The 26990-nt window shown below is 43.3% G+C and overlaps 1 protein-coding gene across 3 annotated transcripts in view; it reads left to right on the top strand.

The window, feature by feature from the left end:
- NRG3 (neuregulin 3) overlaps positions 1–26767 on the top strand; it is a 944800-nt gene extending 918033 nt beyond the window's left edge. For all 3 annotated transcript variants that reach the window (XM_088463066.1, XM_088463067.1, XM_088463065.1), the window contains one exon: positions 25797–26767. In XM_088463066.1, coding sequence (XP_088319192.1) covers positions 25797–26307 — 511 coding nt within the window. In that variant the 3' untranslated portion in view covers positions 26308–26767. The remainder of the gene's footprint in view (positions 1–25796) is intronic.
- Positions 26768–26990: the final 223 nt, after the last annotated feature.

Raw genomic sequence — 26990 nt, 5'->3', positions numbered from 1 at the left:
AAGGGGGGGCGCTATGACATGCACTTTCTCTGGGCACCATGGTTCCACGCTACTCCTCTGACTGTAGGGGTAGTCCCAATAAGTTGGATCATCAGGGACAAAGGAAAGGTTGATTTGCTAAAAGGTAGAGAAGTGAGAGATAAAGCTGAATTCATTGAATTGCAGACAAACAAAAATATTTGAAGCATCAACTAAGAAATGCAGAGCTTGGTCTTTTAGCACTGATTGCCTTTACGTTTATCAGAAGTGCTGCATCTGCAGTGTTGCAGATGTCAGTGATAGTGCACTGCTAATGCTACTGCCACTGCTACTGTATCTGTCACCCATAGCCAATATGCAGCAGATCCTCACTATCTCATAGGCTTTATAAAATTATTCCAATGATAACTAGTAAATGCACTACTAAGATTCCATCCTCAGCTATTCACTATGACTTAGTTCCAGCCCTTTCAGGATAGTATGTCCACTAGTCTACAAATTACCACTATAACAGTTTCTGTCTCTCTCACAAACATGGGACTCAACTGATCTCTACTCTGGCATAACCCACTCTCTTATGATTCAGGACAGTGACCTGTTTTCAAATGTTTCCTCTGCCTGGGATTGCAATTTATCTTTCTTTGGTACAGACTCTCCTGGATCTAGTTCTAGGAACCAGGGTCTTCTCTTCCATTGGGCATGTTGGGCAGTTGCCCAAGGGCCCAAAACTTCAAGGGGCCCACCAACCCCGGGCCCAGCAGCCGCAGCCAGTTGGTATATTTTTTTAGATTTCTAAATGTACTGCATTCCACAGTATTCCCCCCTCCCTGTAACGAGTACCATCCACCCCCCCCACCTGCCACCTTGTCTGTGTGGCAGGGGCGGATTGGGAAGCCGGGCCACTTCCCGCTGGGCTGGCCTCCTCTCTCTTCAGTGGTCATACTGACAGCTGTGCTTAAAGCACGGCTCTCTCTGCATGCAGCAGCAGAGGTGAGGGCTGGAGATGTCAGTACCTGGCGTGGCGCAGCCTCTATGGCTGCCGCGTATGGCCCCACACCCTCCCATTTTCACTTATGGTGGCTTGCAGCTGAAGTGCTGTGGGACCCCTGCTCCTACTTCATGCTGTCCATGTGGGGGTGAGCCTGTACTGCGGCACTCACAACATAAAACAATGACCCAGCCAGCACAGGGCACTACACCGGGACTAAACCTACCACTACCAAAGTGGACTGCACATGTCAGCCCTCCCCTTCCTGATTACCTGCTCCTGTATACTGATAGGACACTGTATACTGATAAGTATTATGGGGCACTGTGTACTGCAGGATATTAGGGGAGGCACATATTGAGGGGTATTAGAAATGTTTTGGGTGATCCTGGGCAGTTACAGAAGGTTGGCTAATCAGATGCATATGTTGCTCAGTATGGCGTGTTATTGGAGTGACACTGGCGTGTTGATGAAAGTGGCTGCGTACAGAGATGCTGAGTTGCTCACACTGGAGGCCATACTCTGACAGATGATCTGCACCTAGCACAGGGCTGGAGCAAGTTTTAATTGTGCGATTGATGATTGGCATGTACAGAAGCACAAAGCATGATTGCAGCATCTATAGACACTGAGAGTGGGCATCTCAGTCTTTTCACATTCGGGCATATGGATGTACACCAGGGAGGGGCATTGTAGTGGCATTAGCATAAAGTCGCAGATGCAGCAAAAAACGCAAGGAAAGCAGCAATTGCATCCGACTCAAAATCAGACCCTATGAGGAGGAAGTATCCCGCCCCTCCACAGACTCCACCCCTTCTACAAACCCACCCCCATTAGGACTGCTTCTAGAAATTTCCCAGGCTGGTTTCCATCCCAATCCGCCCCAGCTGTGTGATGTCGAGGACTGAAGGATCCGTCGTCCCACTCCATCTCAGCCTCCTCAATTGACTCCTCTGCCAGCCACTGCCTGGCAACTCCCGACCCGGCCACAGGAGCACGCACCCACCACACTGCAAAGGTAAGGGCTGAATCAAATCACTGCACAATCCTATAATTATAATAACATGACATAATCTATGTTATAGTATGATATGGTATTATTGCAGCAATAAGCCCCTTCATCATAGTGAGATTTTGTCATGTTATAATTATAGGATTGCGCAATTATTTGATATTATTGCAGCTATAAGCCCCAGGGCAGTGTGAGAGACATGACTGCTCATACATGGCAGCCTATCTTCAGTGCTGAAGCTGCTGTGGGAAATTGATTTACATATGGGGAAAAAAATTGCAAGTACATCACATGATTTGACTGCAACTCCACTCTAGTGGCCAGAAGCAACCACCAGTGCTCCAGCGCCTGTGTTTTATATATAAGTCATTTTGGGGAGCTGTAGCAATTACCCAGACAGAGTAAATGTTTTTCCCATGAATCTGTGCGTGGGGGCCTGGGTGCATTGCTTTGCCCAGGGACCACACTGCTGTTAAGACAGCCCTGCTAGGAGCCAGTCCTTTTGTCCATCTTCAGTTAGATATCTGTCTTAGCTCTTCTACAGCAGGACATACCACAGCTTCTCACTATGCTGTCTACTGAACTCTGTATTAATCTGTAGGCATTATATGGGAGATTACTGCTGCATGGCAACCCACCTGCATACAGAAGCCACAATCCTGAGGTAATGTTGGTGTTGGTGGTGGTGCTTGGGGCACTTTGTTAGGGTGAACATGTGTAACTGCACAAGAGGCACAATTTCCCCAACAGGTCTACAGAACTCCAGATTAGTACTGCAGTGGGGAAAGAGTTCTAAATAAGATTTTACATGAGGAGAAGTGTCAGAGGTACCTAATGTTTTGCCCTCTCCAGATGGCCTGGTGCACACTCCATGGAGACCCCTATATGTATGTTCCTCTATATGAAAATTTGTACTCCCTCACTTCCCCTTTCTATTGTTTTGCATTCTCTGAATACATAGTACTTTATTAACTCCATCTGCTGCACTGCCAATCAGCTGGTCATTACCAGCAATTAAATACAAACTATACTGTACATAAAATATTGAATTCCTCAAGTACAGTTGCCTGCAGGGAAGTAATTGTGAATTAATAATATTGTATCATACAATGCAACACAAGAATCACAAGCAACAGCAAAGCCTAGGAAGGGGAGTTTCAAAGTTCTACATACTCTACAGATAGGGATTTACAGAAGTCCACCTACACTGATGATACTGTGTATTGAATACAATCACGCAGCGGAGAACAGACAAAGGCTGGTGTTCACACACACAAGGCTGGTCAATGGTCATTGACTAAGAAATTGGAAATTAAGGGAGTAGCTAAAGCCTTATGGAGAGTGTCATATAGCATTATTTTGACATAGGACTAACTGCAGAAATATATGACTAGCTTAGGGACTTTTGTTGGCAGTGGATCTGGTCTATGGCTTGAAGCGGAATACACTGTGGTTAGATATGGAGCCTTCCCTGGGCTGTGGCTTAGGCAAAGGCCAGTACTGGGCTTGATACCTAGGCTGAACCTGAAGCTGGCACACATATTTGCTTCAGCCGCTTAGCAGGATACAGCCAAAGGCACAGTGACAATGTTTTAAAAGTGCACAATGTTTCCAATCCTGAATTTTAAAGATTTAGCTCCGATTGCTGTATAGGCTTCTTCTAGCTGCTTCTGAACTAATCCCTGCTTTTTCCAGCACCTTCTTCCCGGTCTGCATCACTGTTCAGTAGTGGCATGTTCTTTGTTGGTTGAGAAATCTTCTCCCATCATCCTCTTCTTCCAGGTCTTCTCTGAATTTTCACTTCCAACAGACTGACTTGCTTACCCAGAGTGACTATGTATTTTGGCCCCACCCATTTCTCTCATATGAGCATTACAGTAGCCTGTAATAGGTATGCAGTCAATCCTTTCAGATAAACTTTGCTCAACACCAAAAGATGGCACTACACAATGCCAATTGCCAGACAGGTAAATACAGTATTTACCACTCCTAATTCATGAACATTATCACTCAGCCCCAACACATGTCCAATTATGCCCCTTCACTACAGTTTGGTGTGCTGATATGACTGCAGACCACCAAGAGTACCAATGCAAAAATTGACATCCCTCCCTTAAGAATTTCTAGCTAGAGTTTTACTTATACTAAGCATGTATTTATAAATAATTGAAGTTTCAAAAAATCTTTCACTCAAAAATGTAATTGAATATGTTTTTCCTTAATTTCTGCTGTTTTTTCTCTTTATCAAATATTGCAGTGCTTATATAGTTCAAATAGTCAATCTTCTCTACTAGCCTTATCCTGCAGTGATAGTCTAACACAAAACTGGTAAAAATCACAGTAATCTCCATGGAAACAGGTCTGTTAAGACATGAATACAAATTACAGCTGCAGCTTCATACTGGGTGAATGCAGAAAGATCCAGGCCTTGCAAAGGAAAAAACTTCAGAAATAATTAGGATTAATTAATAACCTGGATAGGGTAGAAAATTAAAGGCATAGACAGACCCCTTAGAGACTGTAGATTTCTCAGTTACAAAAAGCTTTGAAAATCTTTATTATTTTCCTTTCAATTAACGCATTAATTTGTTATTGAATAATTTGCTATGTTAACTTTTTTGTCAATTAAATCAATGTACAAAACATGTCGTGTTCCTTGGCATACATTTGGATGTTTCATGTGTGCATTTCAATTACTGTACATATGTACAGTACTGTATACTGTATGTTAATGATCATAAGATAATAAGGTACATCCAGTGCCATACAGCTCACAATCTCATCTTAACATTAAATGATGGGTCTATTATAGACACATTAGCTCATAGACAAACCCAGGGGGGGTTCCGGTTGCCTGGAAACCCCCCCTTCCCAGCCCGCACCATGACCACAACAGAAATAGTACATAATACAATTTTACTAGTGCTGCATGTTCACCTCAGTATTACAAATCAAATAGTTAGCACCACCTGTTGATCTATTAACATGTGTCAGCCAGTAATAAATACAACTGTGTACCAACTAGGAGATCTGGAAAACATGCACTAGGTAATTATTAATACTGTTATCCAGTGCATAAGGAGACCAATATGTACATATATGTGCAGGGCAGTGCTAGGTTCTTCTGCTGCTTCCCCATACTCCCGGACTTGCTCCTATGCTTTGGAATGGTGCCCACATATGAAATAAAAACATTCAGCTCAGGTAGGATGGCCCTACTGCCTCATCTAATTGCTTACTGTGATCACTGGTCCTGTATAGGCTGGAATTATGACACACAATACACTTTGTATGACGCATATTAAAGCTGGAAAAGTGCTAATTATGCCCTCGTCATGGACTGGTCACACTTACTCTAAATCAAGCATCTGGAAATCCCCTCTAGAAATCCTGCATTTGCCCCTGTAGCTTGTTGACTGGTGCAATCCAATACCTATGTAGCTTACCATGGGCATGAGAGTTAATGTGAACAAATTTAATATGGATTTAAAATTTTAAATAGATGCCGTTTCTTGCACTTTCAAGCTCTTAACTGAGCCGCCTTAGGAAACTTATCCATGAAATTGTGCCAGTAAAAAGCAGCAGTTTCTAAATCCCTCACTATTTGACTGGCACAACAATTTATTCTTAAACTAGGTTTAAGAATTAGATATTCGAAACAATGGTTTATGATGTTCATGGTGGAGGAATCAATGACTCACATGAAAACTTCTAAATTAACCCAATCACTCAAATGTGTCTCCCAAGCACTGACCTTTCCTTGTACCTTTGTTCCAAGCATTTGTTGTACCTGTATCAGTTAAAAAAGAAAACTAATATGTTCACTTTTGTGCCTGATTCAGAGATGGATGCAGTGTGGAACAGTGCTGCAACTTAGGACGCAAAGGATCTGTGTGTATTTGCTAATGCATTGCTGGCTTTCTATAATCAGCCTAAATACCAGTCTAAAAATCAGTCTAAAGACCATCAGATCCTTTGCGTGAACATCAGACTGCCATAGGACATCTGACTATCCCTCAGGTTATTCAGGATGTCTTGAAGCAGCCCTAATGGGGAAGGAACTATGTAGGGGGCATTGTCTGTGTAGGGGCGGGATCCCTCCTCATAGGGCCAGACTCTTAGTCAGTGGCAGTTGTGGCCTACCTCACATCTTTTGCTGCAATTGCGTCTGAGACTTTATGCTAATGCTGCTCCAAAGCCCTTCCTTGGTGTCCATGCATCTGAATATCAAGTACTGATCTTTAGACGCCTCCATCGGTCACACCATTGAAACTTTCACCAGCCCTGTGCTAGGTGCAGATCATCTGTCGGAGTAGGGCCTCCAATGTGAGCAATTCAGAGTCTCTGTACACAACCACTTTCATCGACAAGCCCATGTCACTCCAATAACACTCCCATACTACCCTACATCTAGATCTGATTAGCCAAACCCTGTAACCACCCATGAATGCCCAAAACATTTATAATACTCTTCTCCATACATGCGTCTGAATATGCACTGCAACTCTTTATGAACATCATCGCGATACATGTGCAGTGCAACTCAGACATACAAACAATCAAAAACATAACTCCTCTGCCTCCAACATCACCAATGCAAACCAGCCTGTTATTAGACAGCGTGTCCAGAGGATATCAGAAGCTGGTTCCTGGTTTGAAACGGACCCACAGTGCTTTCTACAAACAGGCTTGTTTGCCCCTTATGTGCCAGTTTTTAACTTTTCTGATGTACATGTGAATAATCCTAAATTAACCATTGTGCTTTTAACATACAGGTTGAGTCTCCCATATCCAAAATGCTTGGGACCAGGGGTATTTTGGATAAGGGAATATTCCGTATTTTGGAATATTTGTATACCATAATGAAATGTCTTTGGAATGGGACCCAAATCTAAATACAGAATGCATTTATGTGTTGTATACACCTTATACAAGGCCTGAAGGTCATTCTATACAATATTTGTAATAATTTGGTGCATCAAAAAAGGTTTGTCAGTGGCAAACGCAGGATTTCTAGAGGGGGGTTTCCAAATGCTTGATTTTAGAGTGTGTGTGACCAGTCAATGAAGAGGGTAGAATTAGCACTTAACCAGCTTTAATATGCGTCATACAAAGTGTATTGTGTGTCATAATTCCAGCATATAGAGGACCAGAGATCACAGTAAGCCATTAAATCCGGCAGTATGGCCATCCTGTCTGAGATTAATGTTTTAATATAAGATGTGAGCTCAATTCCAGAGTATTAGAGCAAGTGTGGGAGCAGCAGAATAACCGAGCACTTCCCTGGACATATATATGTACATATTGGGCTCTGCAGCAGTGCATCCCTAACAGTGAATGTTTTCCAGATCTCCAAGATGGTGCACAGGTGTACTTATTACTGGCTGATACATGTTAAAAGATACACAGTTGGTGCTAATTATTTCATTTGTGATATTGTGAAGAACATGCAGCACTAGTAACATTCTATTATATTACTATTTCTATTGTGGTCATGGTGTGGGCTGGGGAGAGGGGTTTCCAGGCAGACGGCAGACGGCAGACGGAAACCCCACCTGCGTTTGCCTATGTTTGTGTACATACATGAAATTAATTTGTTTCATAAACACCCTATACATACAGCCTGAAGGTTATTTTATATAGTATTTTAATAATTTTGTGCTTTAAACAAAGTTTGTGTACATTGAACCTTCAGAAAGCAAAGGTTTCACTTTCTCAGTCATGCTAAAAATATTCCGTATTTTGAAATATTTGGATATGGGAGACTCAACCTGTACTACACTATCTGTGCCCCCTATTTATTTTTACCTTGGAGAATATATATATATATATATATATATTTGGGGTGTGCACCGGCCACTTTTCGTGTTTTGGATCTGGATCTTTCTTCGTGTTTTGGATCTGAATTGGTTTTGCCAAAACCACCCTTCCGTGTTTTGGGTTCTGGGTTTTGTGTTTTGGATCTGTATTTTTTTTTAAAAAAGCATAAAAACAGCTTAAATCACAGAATTTGTGGGTTTTTCTGCTCCTATGCAATTATTAACCTCAATAACCTTCATTTCCACTCATTTCCAGTCTATTCTGAACACCTCACACCTCACAATATTGTTTTTATGGCCAAAAGATTGCACCGAGGTAGCTGGATGACTATGCTAAGCGACACGATTGGGCGGCACAAACACATGGCCCATCTAGGAGTGACACTGCAGTGGCAGACAGGATGGCAGTTTGAAAAACTAGGCCCCAAACAGTACATACTGCAAAGAAAAACAAGAGGTGCAAGATGGAATTGTCCTTGGGCCCTCCCACCCACCCTTATGTTGTATAAATAGGACATGCACACTTTAACAAACCAATAATTTCAGCGCCAGGGTCTGCTACATGACTGTGGCTGAAATGATAGGTTCATTTGGGCCCCCTCCAAACAAGTTGGCAATTAATGTGTCCCTGCACAAACTGGCTCTACAGAGGCAAGATGTTGTCCTCATCCTCCTCATCCACTGATTCCTTGGATAAAACAGGAAAAAGGGATTTAGGTGTCCCTGGACTGCTTACGGTCTTAGCCAAAGTTTCTGAACTTGACAGTAACTTTTTATGAACGCGCTGCAGGTGCCGTATAAGGGAGGATGTTCCTAGGTGGTTAACATCCCTACCCCTACTTATTTCACCTTTACATATGGCAAGACAGTTGTTGTCCGGATTTGGATAGAAATATTGCCATACCAAAGAGGTGGAATGTTTGGTCTTCTGCCCAGGCATGACCGTGATGGGCTTTTTCATCCCACGGACAACAACTGTCTCCCCCGGAGCCTGATTTAAACAAACCACATCACCATCAGAATCCTCCTCACCAACTTCCTCCTCAGTGCCAGCTACAGCAGTATTCTCATCCTGTTGTACTTCAACAGTGACATCTTCAATTTGCATATCAGCAAGTGGACTGTGGGTGCTCCTTTCAGCACTTGCAGGGGGTGTGCAAACGGTGGAAAGAGCCACCTCTTCCCATCCAGTGCTGGGAAGGTTAGGAATCGCAACCGCCACCACTCTTGGACTCTCCTTGGGGATTTGTGCTTTTGCCAGCTTAACTCGTTTGATTTTTTTAGCGGGAGGAGGGCTTCCATCATCATGTGAAGCTGAATCACTAGTCATGAACATATGGAAAGACCTTCGCCGTTCCTTGCCACTCCGTGTCGTAAATGGCATATTGGCAAGTTTACGTTTCTCTTCAGATGATTTAAATGTTTTTTTCAAGGTCATTTTCCTGAACTTAGTCATTTGGGATTGTATGTGCCCTCTCTACTATGACATTGGGCATCGGCCTTGGAAGACGACGTTGATGGCATGTTATCCTCTATGTCATGACTAGTGGCAGCAGCTTCAGCACTAGGAGGAAGTGGTTCTTGATCTTTCCCTATTTTATTTTTATCGGAGAAAGTTTGGTCCTCCATTTATGTTATATTGATATATATGTGCGGCTAAGGCACACACAAACACAGAAAATAATTTTTTATTTTTGTTGGAGACTAGTGCACTTTGTGGGTTACACCACCCTTTAAGAAATGAGCCAGCCGGCCCTTTACTTATGGGACACAGGCGCACGCTTGGTGCTGCTCCTTTGTTGATGCATGTGCAGCTACAGCCCACACAATTCACAAACACAGAAAATATTTTTTTATTTTGTTTGGAGTGCCCTTTGGGGGTCACAGCACCCTTTAACGGACAAGCCAGCTGGCCTTTTACTTATGGGACACAGGCGCACGCTTGGCGCTGCTCCTTCGTTGATGCACGTGCAGCCACAGTGCACACAATTCACAAACACAGAATTTTTTTTTTTTTTGTTTGGAGTGCCCTTTGGGGGTTACAGCACCCCTTAGCGGTCAATCCAGCCTGTCCTTAATTTATGGGACACAGGCGCACGCTTGGCACTACTTTGTTGATGCATGTGCGGCTACTGCGCACACAATTCACAAACACAAAAAAATATATATTTTTATTTTGTTTGGAGTGCCCTTTGGGGGTTACAGCACCCTTTAACGGACAAGCCAGCCGGCCTTTTACTTATGGGACACAGGCGCACGCTTGACGCTGCTCCTTTGTTGATGCACGTGCAGCCACAGGGCACACAATTCACAAACACAGAAAAAAAAAAAATTTTTGCACTTGGGGGGAGCACTCCAGATGGACAGAACACCCCCTGGACAACACTACAGCACCCCTTTAGGACTGGGACAATACACAGAACTTTGGAGCGGCCACAGCCCCTATGGACAACTGACTGCACAACACAGTCCAGCCAGCCCCTATGGACTTTAAAGGAGTGGACACAGCCCCTATGGACAATAGCAGCACAGCGCAGCACAGCACAGCACAACACTACACTGCACTACACTACACTACACTACACAGCCCAGCCAGCCCTAACTCCCACCCTCCCTCTTCACTGTCCACAGCCGAGTGAGAATATGGCACCGACGCGGGTACCTTATATAGGATCCAAAACCCGCTAGACCCGGAAGGCGGGATGATGACGTTTTGCCTCGATTTCAGATCCGAGTCAGGCGGGAAAAGTCGAGCCTGACTCGGATCGGACTCGGATCGGGGGGTCTCGGGGGGGTTCGGATTTCAGAAATCCGAACCCGCTCACCCCTAATATATATATATATATATATATATATATAATATATAAATATATATATATATATATATATATATAAGAAAACAGGGAACCTAGGCACTCAGAGAGTTGAAAACTCTCTCCAGACTCAAGTACAATCGAATAAAAAACAGTCGCAGAGGCTGGAGGTAGCAATTAATATATACAGTATCGACCGTCAAGAGGAAGAATACATAACATTTATTTATATAAAAGTCACATTATTTGTGTCAACAATAGACATCAAGAAATATAATTAAAATAACAACCTTACAATGTATATGGTTAATAGCAGGACATGCAGCAAGTAGTGCGTATTCCCTAGGTATGGCCGAATGTTAGATAATCTATCTCCAGAGATGTGAAATGTTCTTTCAAATCGGTAATATTACCTGCGGGCTACTGTGCCTTGTTGTTAAGATATATGAGGAATAGGCACCCTTTTGTGCCTGGATGTTGGTGCGCTCAGCCCGACCAGTGGGGAGCGGCTAATTTAGGTACCTGTCCTTTTTGTAATCCTGGGGTCCTTGTGTAGCAGTGATCGGAACCCCGTTCAGTCTCTCTCGCAGCTCCAGCTGAATGTCTTGTGTAGAAAGGACTGAGATGTTAGCCGGTGACCTTAAGGAAAGTCTTGTCTCATGCTCCGTATGCCTCCAGGCAGTGCGGTAGTGGGACTAAGTCCATTTCCCTGACCGGCTTCCAGATGAGCCTGACTCGTCAGCAGGGATGGAAATATTCAGTGTCCAGAGGATATAGTTGGCTGGATAATGCCGGTGGGCAACCACAGTTTCTTGATTGCAGATAGGTGTTGAAAAGAGCTGTGTCCACGAGAATTACTGCAGCATGGAATATCACAAGACTGCAGTGTACACAGTGCTTCCATAGTACCCCTTAGTACGATGCAGTACCCACCAGTACACAGTGCACCTCCAGATAACCCCCATACTCAGAGCACCTCCATATTATCCCCCAGTACACATAGAACCTCCATATTAGCCCCAGTACACAGAGCACCTCCATATTACCCCCAGCACACAGGGTACTTCCATATTACTCCCATACACAGAGCACCTGCATATTATCCCCAGTACACAGAGCACCTCCATATTATCCCCATACACAGTGCACCTCCATATTACCCACATACACAAAGCACCTCCATATTACCCCCATACACAGAGCACCTCCAAATTATCCCCAGTACACAGAGCACCTCCATATTACCCCCCAGTACACAGAGCACCTCATTGCGATACATGTGCAGTGCAGACAAAAACATAATTCCTCTGCATCCAACATCACCAATGCAAACCAGCCTGCTATTTAGACAGCGTGTCCAGTAGAGAACAGAAGCTGGTTCCTGGTTTGAAAACTTACCCACGGTACTTTATACAAACAGGCTTGTTTGCGCCTTATGTGCCAGTTTTTTACTTTTCTGATGTACATGTGAATAATCCTAAGTAAACCATTGTGCTTTTAACATACTACACTATCTGTGCGCCCTATTTATTTTTACCTTTGAGAATATATATATATATATATATATCCACACTCTCATAAACGGTCACAACATGCCTGCATTTACTTTCACTTGCTACCCCCTAAAAACTCCTGCAAATGCTCCCTGTCTGTCAGTCACTCTGTGTCCATGTCCTCACTGCAACCTCGGTTGGTAAGTTGGCTTGTGTGCACCACGACTGACGCATGCTCAGTCCACAAAAATGTACCCAACTGCGCAAAACATTAGCATTGCATCCACCTCTGAATCAGGCCCTTATTTCCTCAGCAGTTATTCATTTTATGCCCCCGGTCCCCATTGTAGTTACGTCCCTGATCATATCACTACCCCAGACAGTGAATAATATGCATGTGGTTGGTCTAGCTTCATGTTGCCTAAAACCCTCTAATTTTGCTGTCTTATAGCCTTATCTCTCAATTGTACACATCACCCTCTAATTACACTGCAGTGTACACAGTGCTTCCATAGTACCCCTTAGTACAACGCACAGCACCCTCCATAATACCACTCAGTATGCACAGCAACTCCATAATACCTTTCAGTATACACAGTGACCTCCACCATTATACCTCCATATTAGCCCCAGTACACAGAGCACCTCCATATTATCCCCAGTACACAGTACACAGTGCTCCCATTTTATTCCAGCACACAAAGTGCCAACATATTGTCCCAAGTACATACTGCACCCCAATATTAACCCCCAGTACTCACAGCACATCCATATTACCCCCCTGTACACACAGCACCCATATATTAACCCTCAGTACACACAGCACCTATATTAACCCCCAGTACACACAACATATCCATATTACCTCCCCAGGACACATAGCACCCATATATTAACCCCAAGTACAAAAAGAGCCCCCATCTTAGCCCCCAGTACACACAGTGCCCCAAAGTACCTGTTTTTTTTCCTCCTGTAAAAACTGAGCAGGGAGCCAGGGCAGTCTTGTGAGGGGAGGCGGCACAAGCAGTGACTCAGATGAACAGGTCAGCAGGAAGAAGATGGCTGATATGTGCAGTCCTCTTTGAGCCCAGTAGTAGGCTGGCTGGTCCCTAGGGAGAGGCCTGCCACTGTGAAGCAGGGCAGCCAACCCTGATATGTGTGGTGCTCTGTGCTGGCTGGGTCATTTGCTTGAGTCTGCAAAGACACATGCTCACAGCTGTCTACTCGCCATGGAGAAGGAGTGGCCAGCGGGTCCTGCAGCACTTCTGCTGAACTGCGAAAAGCCCCAGGGAGGAAAGGTAGGGGGTGGGGCCATGCACTCTAATCATAGCTACCTGGTTTCTTCAACTGGTCCAGAAAGAGCAGGGGCCCAGGTGGCAGTGGTCCAGATATGCATCGGCAGCCAGCTAGTAACAGACCTGGTGGAATTTCAAATATATAGCGCCTTTCATGAGCCAATCACAGCTCGCAGACTGGCAGCCAATCAAGAGCAGCTGGAATGGATTCAGAGACACACACACTCACTCATACACACTTACAAACACTCACACACACGCATATGCTCACCCTGCTGCAGAAGACACCGCTTCAGAAGGTGAATAATTAAGAACTAATTAAGCTAATTGGAAACTTCCAGTAGCTTAATTAGTCCTCAGAGGGGATGCCGCCAGAGCAAGCCCCACTCATTTTTCCTAAAATTAACTATTTTAGGAAACATCAGACTTGCTCTGGAGATGCAAGAAATTACTGCATCCCATTTTTAGTCCCCTAACTGAATACCAAAACCCTGCGGCTACAGGAAAAAACCCTGCAGGGTTTTTTAAATTTGCCACCCACAATTGGATTCCCTCCTAAGGGGGCAGTTTAGTGCCAGCACCTTGCAGCTAACAACATCACACATATTCTTTCACACCCCATAAAGGAATGATGTTGGGTACCATAACTTAAGGTGATGTGTAGAAGCGCACATTAAAATGACACATCATTAAGACTTGAATTACCCCTATGGACAACTCAGAACACATCATCCATATACAGAAAAATCTGTCTGTTGTTTCAATAAGAATTTTTAACATAAAAAAACATAATGCCTAAAACATATTTCATGGCAGCTTAAATCTGAGAGCAGTAAGAATTATAAATATTCCTGCACATTTGAATATATACATTTTTATTTACTTTAGTATTGCTACTTTGTCACATTTTTGCTTTAAGATCTAAAAAACAAACAAGTCTATACTGACCGTAACATTCTCCTTTTACCATAACGAAGAATGTCCTATTTGTTTCATGAATAGAATAAGACAAACTGTATTGCACATCTCAATATATATATATATATATATATATATATATATATATATAGTTATATATATTTATATTGTTTTTAGTTTCCTACACACCCACCCATACCACCATCACCACCATTTCAGTCTTTGGCAGTTTTGATTACATATACAGCACTCAGCAGATAAAAAGGGAACAACAGTCATATTCTTTATTTCTACTTAAATAAGTGGAAAGTATGAACTTAATTGCCAATTAAGACACATTGATAACAGTCTATGACTACAACCTTAAGAGGCCCATACACTACCGACGGATTGCTGCTTTCCTGCAATCCTGTAACCCGCAATTGTAGGATTGGTGAAATTCAACATGTTGGATTTCATTGATTTAGCACATCAATGAAATTTAACATGAAGAATTTCACCAAACCTCTGATGGATTGCGGAATATCGATGGACGCTGGTTGACATTTCCAACCTGTGGATTGGAGTTTCTGATCCCATTGTAGGATCTGGCGATTTGTCATTAGGTGTATGGGGGTCTATACTTCCATTCCCCTCCCCACATTGTGACTCTACATCTGTCACATGCACTGCTATCTTACTTAAACAAGTACTTAAGTGGATATTATTATTATTATTATTATTATTATTATTATTATTATTGTTACATTTTATTTATAGGGCGCCACAAGTGGTCCGCAGCGCCGTACATACAGTAAAGGGTACACAGAACAGTACATTACAATACAGTAACCAAAATATAAACAGAACACAAGTAACAATTAACAACACAATTCTCTATACACAGTACAGCTCTGAAGGTGAAGGCTGTTATAGAAGGCTGAGAGACAGTGGGGAGGAGGACCCTGCTCCTAGGAGCTTACAATCTAGGGGTTACCATATAGATCTCCACAGATCATTGCCTACAGTACACAATATATTGCTACTATGAACATTAAAGTGATCTGATTAGTTACAGATACAGTAGTACTGCCTACTTGAAAATGTGACGACTCGCATCTTTGCTTTGGTGGCATCTTAGCACCTCAGATGCATCTATACCTTAAATTGAAGTTTAAACTATTTCAGGATATTTACAAACACCATTGTGAAGACTTCATATATGTTCTGGATGTATTTTTGACATCCAATGCTAAATCAGGTGGCCTGGTGTGTTTACAACAAATATATAAATTTGTCTCAAATGAGAAAATGATCCCTGCCATTGTAGAATAGTGAGACATTTCTGAAGGTAGAAAGATCTTGCTAGCCACAGGGTCATAACTAGGGGTGTGCGAGTGATGCGTCTGCACAGAGAGCAGGGCTCTGTGGGTGACACCGCTGCTCACCCACGGTCCCTGCTTCTGGCTAGCAAAGGGCCTGGAATGGCACCCTGCTGACAGAATCTATGTAGCAGTCCCACCTGGAGTGTCCTTAGGACGCTTTAGCTTTGCCCAACACTACCCTTACAGCCCCCGGAGCATGCTCCGGGTATTGCATTTTTATCATACATGCCTACTCTCCCGATTTGGTCGGGAGCCTCCTGAAAATTGGGTGCTGCTCCCGACCTCCCGGAAAAGTAAGCATGCCTCCCGGCCCCTCTAGTCTCCCCCGCAATACCACCCAAAACACCTGCAGCGGGGGGGCTGATGACGCGATTCTCACTGAATCGCGTAATCATGACCCCGCCCCCTGCTCCACAATGCCGGAAATCTCTGCATTGTGTAGCAGGGGCGGGGCCAAAATGATGTGAATATATGGCTCCGCCCATAGCCCCACCCTCAAACACCATATGCCATCCCGGTCATGCCCCCTTTTGCTGGCCCTGCCCCCCTGCTAAGCCGACCTGGCTGCCTCCCTCCCAGAAAAGGCTAAAAGGATATTGGCAAGTATGATATGTATACTGGTGGTAGGTGGCCCTGCCTCCTCCGTGTGACATCATGCAGAGGGGGTGTGGCCTGCACTAGGCGCCGGTAACTGTAGTTATGGCGCTGGTTAGCCACATGTGTTTTCATTTACTGCATACAACTCAGGGCCTATGAAGTATATTTTTGACATTAACTTTTTAATTAACATAGATTAATATACAACTGGCTTCATCTGAATATATGAAGTTATAATACATATATACTATACAGAGTACATATACATAAAATTATATTAGACTTTATCTTGGATTGCAACCTACACAATATTTGAGAATCATACAAAATGTAACTCTCTATTCGACAAACAACGGCCAACCAAAACAACAAAGGAATGACCTGTCCTATTATTTTCATGTTTTTTCATCGCTTGACGAGTACAAAGTGTTCCTGCTTACTTGAAATACACAAATAGACTAGAAGTGCCAGCACAAACATGTTCCACCTTAGTAGCCTTTTACTACTGTACATCCCATTTTTGCAGGGAAATGTCATTTGTTTTGAAAAAGTAAAAAACATGTATCAATAGTATAGGAGATACAGTAACTGCTTGTCTTTGGCTAATTATTATACAAATATATTAGTAGGTTAGATTAGTAGACCAACAATGTGTCCAGAAATTCCCATTATTTAAAATCCTGACGTTTTTAACACAAATCAGGGAAAGGCTCCTAGAAATGCCTCAGCTTTTTTTAAATGTAGATGGTCTGTATAATAGACAGAGCAAATTTTAGATGACTTGTACAAGTTTGTTATTTCAAAATTATGTTTGCTTAATTTTGTATGGACTGCAAACACACACACACGGGATCGGTATGAAATCGTTTCAAATCCCAACACCGGAAAACCGGCACCAGTGAAGAACCCAACAGCTGGAAAGGTAAGTACTAACTAACCTAACCCCACTTCCCTAACCGTAACCCTCCTTTATTGGTGCCTAACCCTAACCCCCCTCCCTAGTTCCTAACCCTAACCCCCCTCTAAGTGCCTGAACCTAACCCCCCCTTTCCCCGCAGCCTAAACCTAAGTCTACTGGGGGGTGCCTGACTCTAACCTCTCCCTGGGGGTGCCTAACCCTAACCCCCCTTCCCCTATCCTAACCCTCCCAGGGGGGGTGCCTAACCCTAAATCCCCCCTGGGAGCCCCTAACCTAACCCGCTCCACCCCCCGCAGCTGTCCGCGCCCTGGCTTACCTTGCACCTGGCTTACCTTCGATCGGTATGCCGGGCGTCGGGCTCCTGGCATGGATAAAATGACAGGCAGGGCCGGTTCTAGACATTGTGGAGCTCAGGGCGAAAGTTCCCAGTTGCGTTCCTCTGTGCACACTTCCGGAAAGGGGGCGTGTCCTTGCGGAACACCCCCATTTTATCGCACTGTGGGGCATGCCCAGCACTTACGAAGGTGCTGGGCTTCCCCCAAGCTCTCCCCTCATGGCGAATAATTGCCATGTGCAGTAATGCGCCTTACACAGTATGTCTTACACAGTAATGCCCTTTATAACACATTATGCCACACGCAGTAATGCCCTTTATAACACATTATGCCACATACAGTAATGACCTTTATAACACAGTATCCCACACACAGTAATGGTCTCTATAACACATTATGCCACATGCAGTAATGGCCTTTATAACACATTATGCCACATGCAGTAATGCCCTGTATAACATATTATAAAATACGCAGTAATAACCTGTATAACACATTATGCCACATGCAGTAATGCCCTGTATTATAAATTATGCCACACGCAGTAATGCCCTGCATAATACATTGTGCCACACACAGTAATTCCAATTATAATACATTATCCCCAATTCAAATTATGCCATAAAGTAGTCCCTTATTCATGTTATGACCCACAGTGGTGCCCCTTTTACACAATGCCCAAATTAGTGCCCCTTATACACAAGGCCCACAGTAGTAGTGCCCCTAATACAATGCCAACAGTAGTGGTGCCCCTTACACAATGGCCCCGGTAGTGTTGCCCCCCATGCAGTGCCCTCATTAGTAGTGCCCCCATTGGTAATGCCCACAATTTTAATGCCCCCATTGGTAATGTCCCCTATAGTTGTGCCCCCATTGGTAATGCCCCAATAGTAGTGCACACAGTAGTAATGCCCACTATAGTAGTGCCCACAGTAGGAATGCCCCCTATAGTAATGTCCAAAGTAGTAATACCCCCTATAGTAGTGCCCACACTTGTAATGCCCCAGTAGTAATGCCCTCTATAGCAGTCCCTCCAGTAGTAATGCCCCATATAGAAGTGCCCCTATATTAATGCCCCCTGTTGTAATGCCCCCAGTAGTAATGCCCCCCTATAGTCGTGCCCCCAGTAGTAATGCCCTCTATAGCAGTCCCTCCAGTAGTAATGCCCCCTATAGAAGTGCCCCCTATATTAATGCCCCCTGTTGTAATGCCTCCAGTAGTAATGCCCCCTGTAGCTGTGCCCCCAGTAGTAATGCCCCCCTGTAGCCGTGCCCCCAGTAGTAATGCCCCCCTGTAGCTGTGCCCCCAGTAGTAATTCCCCACTGTAGCCATGCCGCAGTAGTAATGCCCCCCTGTAGCCATGCCCCCAGTAGTAATGCCCCATATAGCCATGCCCCTTATAGCCATGCCCCCAGTAGTAATGGCCCCCTATAGCCATGCCCCCAGTAGTAATGCCCCCCTATAGCCATGCCCGCAGTAGTAATGCCCCCTATAGCCATGCCCCCAGTAGTAATGCCGCTATAGTAATCCCCCCTATAGCCATACCCCCATGCCTCCCTTCTGAAAAAAAAATTAAATTAAAGTACAAACACAATACTTACCTTCCCCGCTCCTACATCCGCTGCCATCCGGTCCAACCGCGGCTCCACCACGGATCTATGGGAGAGACGTCATGACGTCCCTCCCATAGTGCCCTCTGCAGGAGCCGGAGCTCAGGAATGAGCTCCAGCTCCTCGGATCTATGGGAGAGACGCCATGATGTCCCTCCCATAGTGCTCTATATGGGAGCCGGAAGCCAGAGCTCAGAAGTGAGCTCCGGCTTTCGGCTGCTGCAGGGAGGGAGCCGGGTGCCCGCTGATAACAAATACCAGCGGGCACCCGGCAAATGGAGCCTCCCTGCAGCGGATTTTTATTTTCTTCTCTCCTTGGGACTCAGTTGCGCCCTCTAGGGGCTGGCGCTCCGGGCGACGGCCCTGTTAGGCCACCCCTAGAACCGCCACTGATGACAGGCGTTGGGATTTGGATGCCTGTCATTAGACCCATGCTAAGATTAGACAGTCGGGAAGCCGGCTGTCAGCATTTCGACCACCGTCTTCCTGACTGCATTACACACATACACACAATCAGTAGTACAGTTTGATACATTAGTCAGAGTTTTCACTTTTCAGGTTTAGCTGCTAATAAAAGAGCTCATTCTGTTTTTTACTATCATACAGAAAGTCTTTTGTTCCCTAGCAACACTATGCCTGATTCAGAGATGTACGCTAATGCAATCGCAGCTGCGATCTCATACGCAGCGGATGTGTAAAAATATGCAAATGTTTCTATGCCGGGAAATGTATTGAGATGCACATCAGTGTTATCGCTATCCAAACAACTGCATACAAATATGCAGCCACCATTGCAGACCATTTGATAATTGACCGTTTGAGTAGTCCTTTGGTTACGCAAACTGGCTGCCTGAAGACAGACATTGGAACCACTTTATCAGTGTACAGGATCGCAGATGCACGCCAAAAAAATTTCCAGGACACGTCTGTGTTTTTTGCCGCAGTGCCATGATACCTTCCCCAAATGGCCCATAACTGTCAATAACTTTGTGAATGAAAAGTCGATGCGAGCGTCTATGGTAATGTACTTGGATGCATGCACAGTGCAACTCATGCGCAGATGGCCGATAATCACTCAACTGTGTAAACATCGGAATAATGTACTGTACATCTCTGAATCAGGCCCAGTGTTCATCAAAGATAACTTTAGTGGCCAATTTAAGCATAATAACCTTTTACCAGTTCTCTCACTAGTTGAATTCTGCTGCAGTCTGAATTGCCAATTGGATGCTTCATTTATCTAACTACAGTACCTCATATTGACCAAGATACTGTAAGTGTAATGGTAATTATAAGACATTTTGGGGAAGATGTATCAAACCTTCTAAAGAGGACAAGTGGAGAAGGTTCCCTTAGCATCCAATCAGCTGCTAGCTATCATTTATCAAGTACACCCTTACAGGGTGAGTATTTGGCTTTAAAGCTAAAATCACTAGACATTCTATTCAAGGTCCATAAATTAGAACACATTCACTCAATGGCATTTTGTATTATCCTGATAGTGTTGTGAAAATGGTTTTCAGACACAGTGGTAGATGTGCTAAGCCTCTGAGAGAGATAAAGTGGATAGATATAAAGTACCAACCAATCAGCTCCTAACCATCAAACACAAGGCAGCATGTACTAAAGGGAAAATGTGGCCCAAAATCCCAAAACTACAGGTTTCTGCTTCCACACACTGTATGTCCCAAGCTCTTGAATGCATTATTTTACAAAGTTTGGTCCCAGTGACCAATGCTATCTATAGATGGTATTGCCCATTAAAAGCATATGGGCTTCTCCTCACATTGTGCCAATCGGATTCCTCCCAGTGTTCCCCGAGGCATGTGCATCATACGACACATGCACATAAGGATGTCAAAGGAACTTCTGGGTCGTAAACCCAGAAGTTTCCTCCTCGAAAAGGACAGCTCTTTTCAGTAAGGCTGTCCTTTGCTATTTTAATTGCAATTCTAGGTACATACCGGCGTTAATAACGCTGGTATGCAACTGATAAGTGGTGGGATGTACAGCATCCAAAATTTGATGTGTAATACATCCTGCAGAGAGAGCCTGTAAAATGACAGGAGCTGATTGCTTGGTACTTTATCTTTCTCCACTTGCTCTCTATCCAAGGCTTAGTACATCTATCCCAAAATGTCTGCATGCCAATGCACAACACATACCAAGATATTATGGAAAAAAAACTACAGTATATTGTTGGCTATGTTTCCACTTAAAATCCAAAACATTATATTTGATTTCTCTATTCACACTTAGAGGTAAATTTACTAAAGTAAGAGTTTTAGAATAGGAGATGTTGCCCATAGCAACCAATTAGATTCTAGCTATTATATTCTAGAAGGTGCTAGTTAAATGTTAAGCAGAATCTGATTAGTTGCTATGGGCAACATCTCCACTTCTAAAAACTCTCACTTTAGGAAATATACTCCTTACTGTGCAGAGCTTTAATCCATTTTAAAAGAAATGTCTCTGTCACAATGAACCACCATTTTACTGGGATTTGGGGCCTGATTCAGAGGCACTCGCTATTTGCGAGCGTTTGCTCTGAATCAGTGCAGATTTTTTTTTCAAATCCGCCTCCAGGCCGCTCGCATAGCTGTGGGTGACCACCCACAGCTTTTGCGAGCGGCCTGGCGATTGTCGCGATTATCGTGACCATCGGGCTTGGGACGAGACCCTCGTGGCAGGGTCTCGGGTCCCGCAAGCCCGAGTGAACGTCCTGCTTTAATAGAGCAGGAAGTTCACTACTGACATCACGAATGATGTCAGTAGGGCCGCCCACAAACGGCAGGTGTTCCTTCGGGAATGCCTCAATTTGTCCAGCCACCCCCCCTCCCCGCCTACAAAACGGGGCGAACTGTTGATCAACATCGACAGCCGCCCTGTTTTGTAGCGATCCCCGGTGCGAGTGAAGTTCTCACTCGCTCCGGTGCTCACGCACGTGCATTGCGCACACCATGCGTGCACACTGGCTGACCATCGACCCGCTTACGAGCACTATGCACTCGCGAGCGGGTCTGAATCAGGCCCTTGGTTTTGCTTGAAAGAGGGCAGACTCTTCAAATGCTGCACTGGTTCCATACCTGGCTGCTAAACATTTTATCAAGATGGGGCAGGTTAAATTGTCACCTTTAATAGGGCTAGAGAGCCTATTAAAAAAAAAAAAAACAAATAAATTAAGGTGTGCTTGCATAGTAGTTCTCATAAAGCATCTAATTACATTATAATGCATGCATACACATTTTTACGTGGTTCTGTGGACCCAAGGGCTTATTTATCACACAAAGATTTACCAAAATAATCAATTTTCGGTAATTTTGCCAGCGGTTATAAAATGGCAATGTTTTTAAAGGCAAAATCCAGCAAGGTTGGCTCCTGATAACATTGCTGTTTTAAAAACTGCTGGGAAAATGTTTGATTTTAATAGTTTGCTTCTTGACAATTAAACCCCCTAGTCGTTTCACCTTATTTTTCCTGTAGGCTACACGTTAAGTTAAATGACATTGTAGAGTATTTCAATAAAGAAATAATATAATTAATGACAAAATGCACTGGTTTTTTTTACACATTATACAGTATAAAGTTAACTAAATGTTACCTTTTTTTAGCTTTGTAAAGTACCTTCTGTAGAACCATATGTACATCTTCTTCGGTATGCTGTTTAGCTTGTCATACAGGCATCTGATGGAAACCTGTTCAGAATCATAAAAAAAGTCTGCACTACTTCCAACCAAGAACCAAATGTCTAGATTGGAATTTTTAATTGTTTAGATATTTCAACTTGTACAATTGTGTTCCATCTGTCTCTGTTCTTATCACACCTGACAAGCTAGGCTTTTATTGCAGAGCTGCCAGGCTTCATTATTTGTTATGGGATCTGACAGCTTTGAGGTTAAAGAGTAGACTTAATAACAGTTTAACACTTAGTACACTGCTAATTATGCAGTGGAAAGTCCAGTATCTAATGAGAGCTTTAAACAAATGATGTGTTTCTATGCCAGTCACGTCACTGTATGAGAGAGTGACTGCAAAATGAGGATGTCAGAGTTCACATTTGATTGAGTGGGAGGTGTTTTGATTGAACATTATTTAGATAGCAGCTGTTCTCATTGCAATACAGTATATTCAGCAAGTTGTTACCAAATATGGAAAGCATTAAGGCTTAGCCATGTGTTTATGATAGGACTATACAGATAGTGTTTTATATGTATGTTTCATATAAGAGCAATGCAGATAAACCACCCACTCCCTCATCCATTTTTAGCTAGTGTCGCTCTTTATTCATATTTCCCTTATTTTTGTGGTTTTCATCAGTACAGTTTCCTGTTTATGCTAAGCATTTTTTTTACAATAAGTATGTGATTTCCATATCTAGCTGTCATTCTTTTTCTAGAGATACATATTCTATGAAATAACCCATCCTGTGCAACGTTGGTGGATTAACAAATGTCAGATGTTTGATTTAGATGGATGAAAGTGCAGTTTTGAAGCACAGAAACACAATAAAGCGAAAAGGAGGTCACCTTGAGGTGAAAATAAATGTTCTTAGAATAAATTAATGAAAGACTGTCTAAAATTAGCAGATCCCTTACCAACTATTACGATATAGTTCATAATAATGTCAGAGCCCAGAAGTAAATTCAGTACAAAGGAGATGAAAAAAAATACAGATGGAGCATGTTTGTATGGTTATGGTTGGGATGCATTACGCTGGTCATCACATGAATGCCGGCGTTGGTAATGCCGGTATGCATTATGATCACCACAAAGGATCGCTCTGTTTTGTAAGAGCGATCATTTGCAGTGGAGAGACTTCCGGGTCTATGACCCAGACGCCCCTCTAGCGTCCTTCTGCGCATGCCGTGGTGGGTGCTGGGAGGGATCCGAATGGTTCCCTCTATCAGCACTCTGCGGAAAGAAGCCCATAGGCTTCTACGGGTAATGCCATCAGGAAGACGACGTTACCCACCGCAACCGGGCTTGGTGCATATGCAGGCCCGCCAAGAGCCGTGGCGGGCCCTGGTAATATGGAGCGTGGCCTAATCGCGGGAGGTGTGGCCACGCCCCCTTGCCGAGAAAAAAAAAAAAAAAGATTTGCAGCGCCGCTAAGTGGCGCTGTGTGCTGGGGAGAGGGGGTGCTCTGAGTCCCCTCAGCCCGGCGCAAAGCCAGGGGGGCGTGATCAGTGTGATTGCTCCCCCACACAGGCATAGGAGACTGCTGCAGCTGCTGCTCAGCAACCACGAGCAGTCTCCAACTGCGGCTCAGCACACGCTGTGTGCTGGGCTGCTGGGAGAGGGGGGGAGTGGCGCCAGACCCGGGCCCCCACCGGGCCCCTCAGGAAGCCCGGGCCCGGGTAATCTGTACCCGCTCCCCCCCCTCTCGGCGCCCCTGTGCATATGAGAAAAGTGGTCAAAACCTGCATATTTGGGGTTTGGCCACATTTTTCTCATTGGTGCATCTTGCCCTTTATGAGACAAACACCATAAGGTGGCACTTGTATGGTGCTGTAAGCAACTCATCAGCACTGCATTAAATGTGTGCCACTGCACAGTCTGCACCTATATTCCACTAGCATTAGACATAAACCTTTCAGTTTGTTTCTGCTCCTCAGTTTAGCTTTACTTAAGGCTTTTGTTAGTCAGTAGAGTGAGGAAATATGGGGACTGCTAGATCTGAACTGGTCAAAAATTCAGTGTGCAATGTGGAAAAGGACATGCAGCTCTCAACAGATCAAGCTCAAATGTACTTTATATGTTCCTTCTTGATCCCTCTATCTCATTGATCTTGCTCTGTGCAAAAGGAAATCTGTTTTTAGTGTTCCTTGAAAATAAAATAGGCATTATGTTCAGTACTTCACAAATAAAAAGGCTGCATTTAAATCATGTACTTAACTTTAACATATTGCATAAATTAGGCTCTAATCTGAACTGTATAGCAGGCTGTAACTGCTATGAAATAATGGGATGTAGTCGGCATCCCAGCATGCGGGATGCCGACGGTCTTTATACCAGCGCCAAAATAATGTGTGGGATGTGTGTATATAATATATATTATATTTTTTTTAAATATAATCATTATATGGTGACTCATTTAGTGCTTTACCATTCTATGAAAATTACTTAACAACTTTGTTTGGCCACAACTGGAAGCCATGCATTTTGGTAGTGTTAAAAGTTATGAACAAGTTTTTGCCTTTCTACCTTCCCTTAAGCTTTTACTGCTTGTTTGATAAAAGTGGTATTTGGTTGTTGTTGTTGTTGTTTGAAATGTAACAAATTATGTATGTAGTCTACTGTTTGCTGCAGCCTTAAGCCAACTCTTCTAGATCTACACTGCACTAGTGATATCTTGCAGTTAAGAAGCAGAAATTTTTAATGCAACTTGAGTAGAAGTTTTTGATTATTGTTTTGCTGTCCATCAGTCTTGTGTGCTCATAGTTTTTTGTCCTTTGTCATATTTAAGGTGTAATTTAAACAATCAAATTACTTTTCATTTCAGGAACACTATTTTTCTCTTGTGTGTGACTAATTCTTCACTCTATTAACTAAATTAATGTTTTGGAAAAGCAAAGGTAGATGCTACAGATTTAGCTAATATTGAGTTTTTTTGATGTGTAAACTGAACCATATTTCTGTTTTTTTTTCCCTCAGGTGTTCCGACTCTGATTTGAATCGCCCACAAAATAATTCAATAAATATGCAACTGCGATCAAAAGAAACACAATCCTACTTTAATAACAAGGATCAAAAGGACTGCATCAGTGTTTCAATGTCTAGGGCTAGCTCCATTCCTATTATACCCTCTGTGGGGCTAGATGATGCCTGCATGCAAATGCAGAGTGTTTCTGACACGTCGGGCATCAAACTATGTAAAAACTCCTATTCCAGTGAACTTGTGAAGGTGAACATTGCACCTAGCAACTGTCTTATAGCAGAGCAAACGGAAGTAAAAATATTGCTTGAAACTGTTCAAGAGCAGATACGAATTCTGACCAATGCAAGAAGAAAGTCAGAGGACTTGGAAATGGCCAATGTACAGTCTGAGGAAAGCACCAGTGAAAACACAGCTTTCCTCCCCCTGAGCCCAAAAGCAAAAACTGAATTGGAGGCACAATTTGTCTTAAGAAATGAAATACATAGGGACTCGACACTCCATGTGTGATTTTGGTGATGGAACTAACTGTCTGATGCTTAGCGTTACAGAATAAGTGGGGAAAATATGAGAAGAAACAAATTATTTATATGCATTAATTTAACAGCATCTACATAGAAGAAACCAAATAGTCTATCGCCCTCATATCATAGTGTTTTCTAAACAAAATATTTTTTTAAGGGAAAGAAAAGCTTGAGGAGAGGTTAAGCATACATTGGGTGCACTGATGTGTTAAAGAATATCAATGTTGATTTCAAACCTTTTTGAATTCTGGTGGTATTTGATGCTAAATGCTTTCAAAGTTCTTCCAGGTGCAAAGAGTTTTAATCAACCAACATGATCTTTCAACCCAAAGGGCCAAACGCATCACCATTTGGAAACCATAATTGTATTTTGTTATATGATTTTATTGACAATGAAAGTAAAATGCCACAACTATCCCAATGAAAAGATTACAATTATGATGTGTGTTCAGTTTTCCTGTTGTGTTATTTTCTAAGTTTCTTAATTCTGGACGCTTAACATTCACATGTGCCAAAATACATGCTTGCCTATTTAACACAAGAGTTGCCTGACGTTGACCATGATCAGAATCCAGGAGCATCTAAGAGCTAGAAATGAACTTCTTGTTCAACACATTCATCTGTTGGCAAAATAAAAGTGTATTAATTATCACCTAAGCAACATGGCAT

Source organism: Taudactylus pleione, unplaced genomic scaffold (genome assembly GCF_031769625.1).
Source record: "Taudactylus pleione unplaced genomic scaffold, aTauple2 ptg001314l, whole genome shotgun sequence".
NCBI lineage: Eukaryota > Metazoa > Chordata > Amphibia > Anura > Myobatrachidae > Taudactylus > Taudactylus pleione.
Note: the sequence above shows the minus strand (reverse complement) of the source record. Positions and strands in the feature narration are given on the sequence as shown.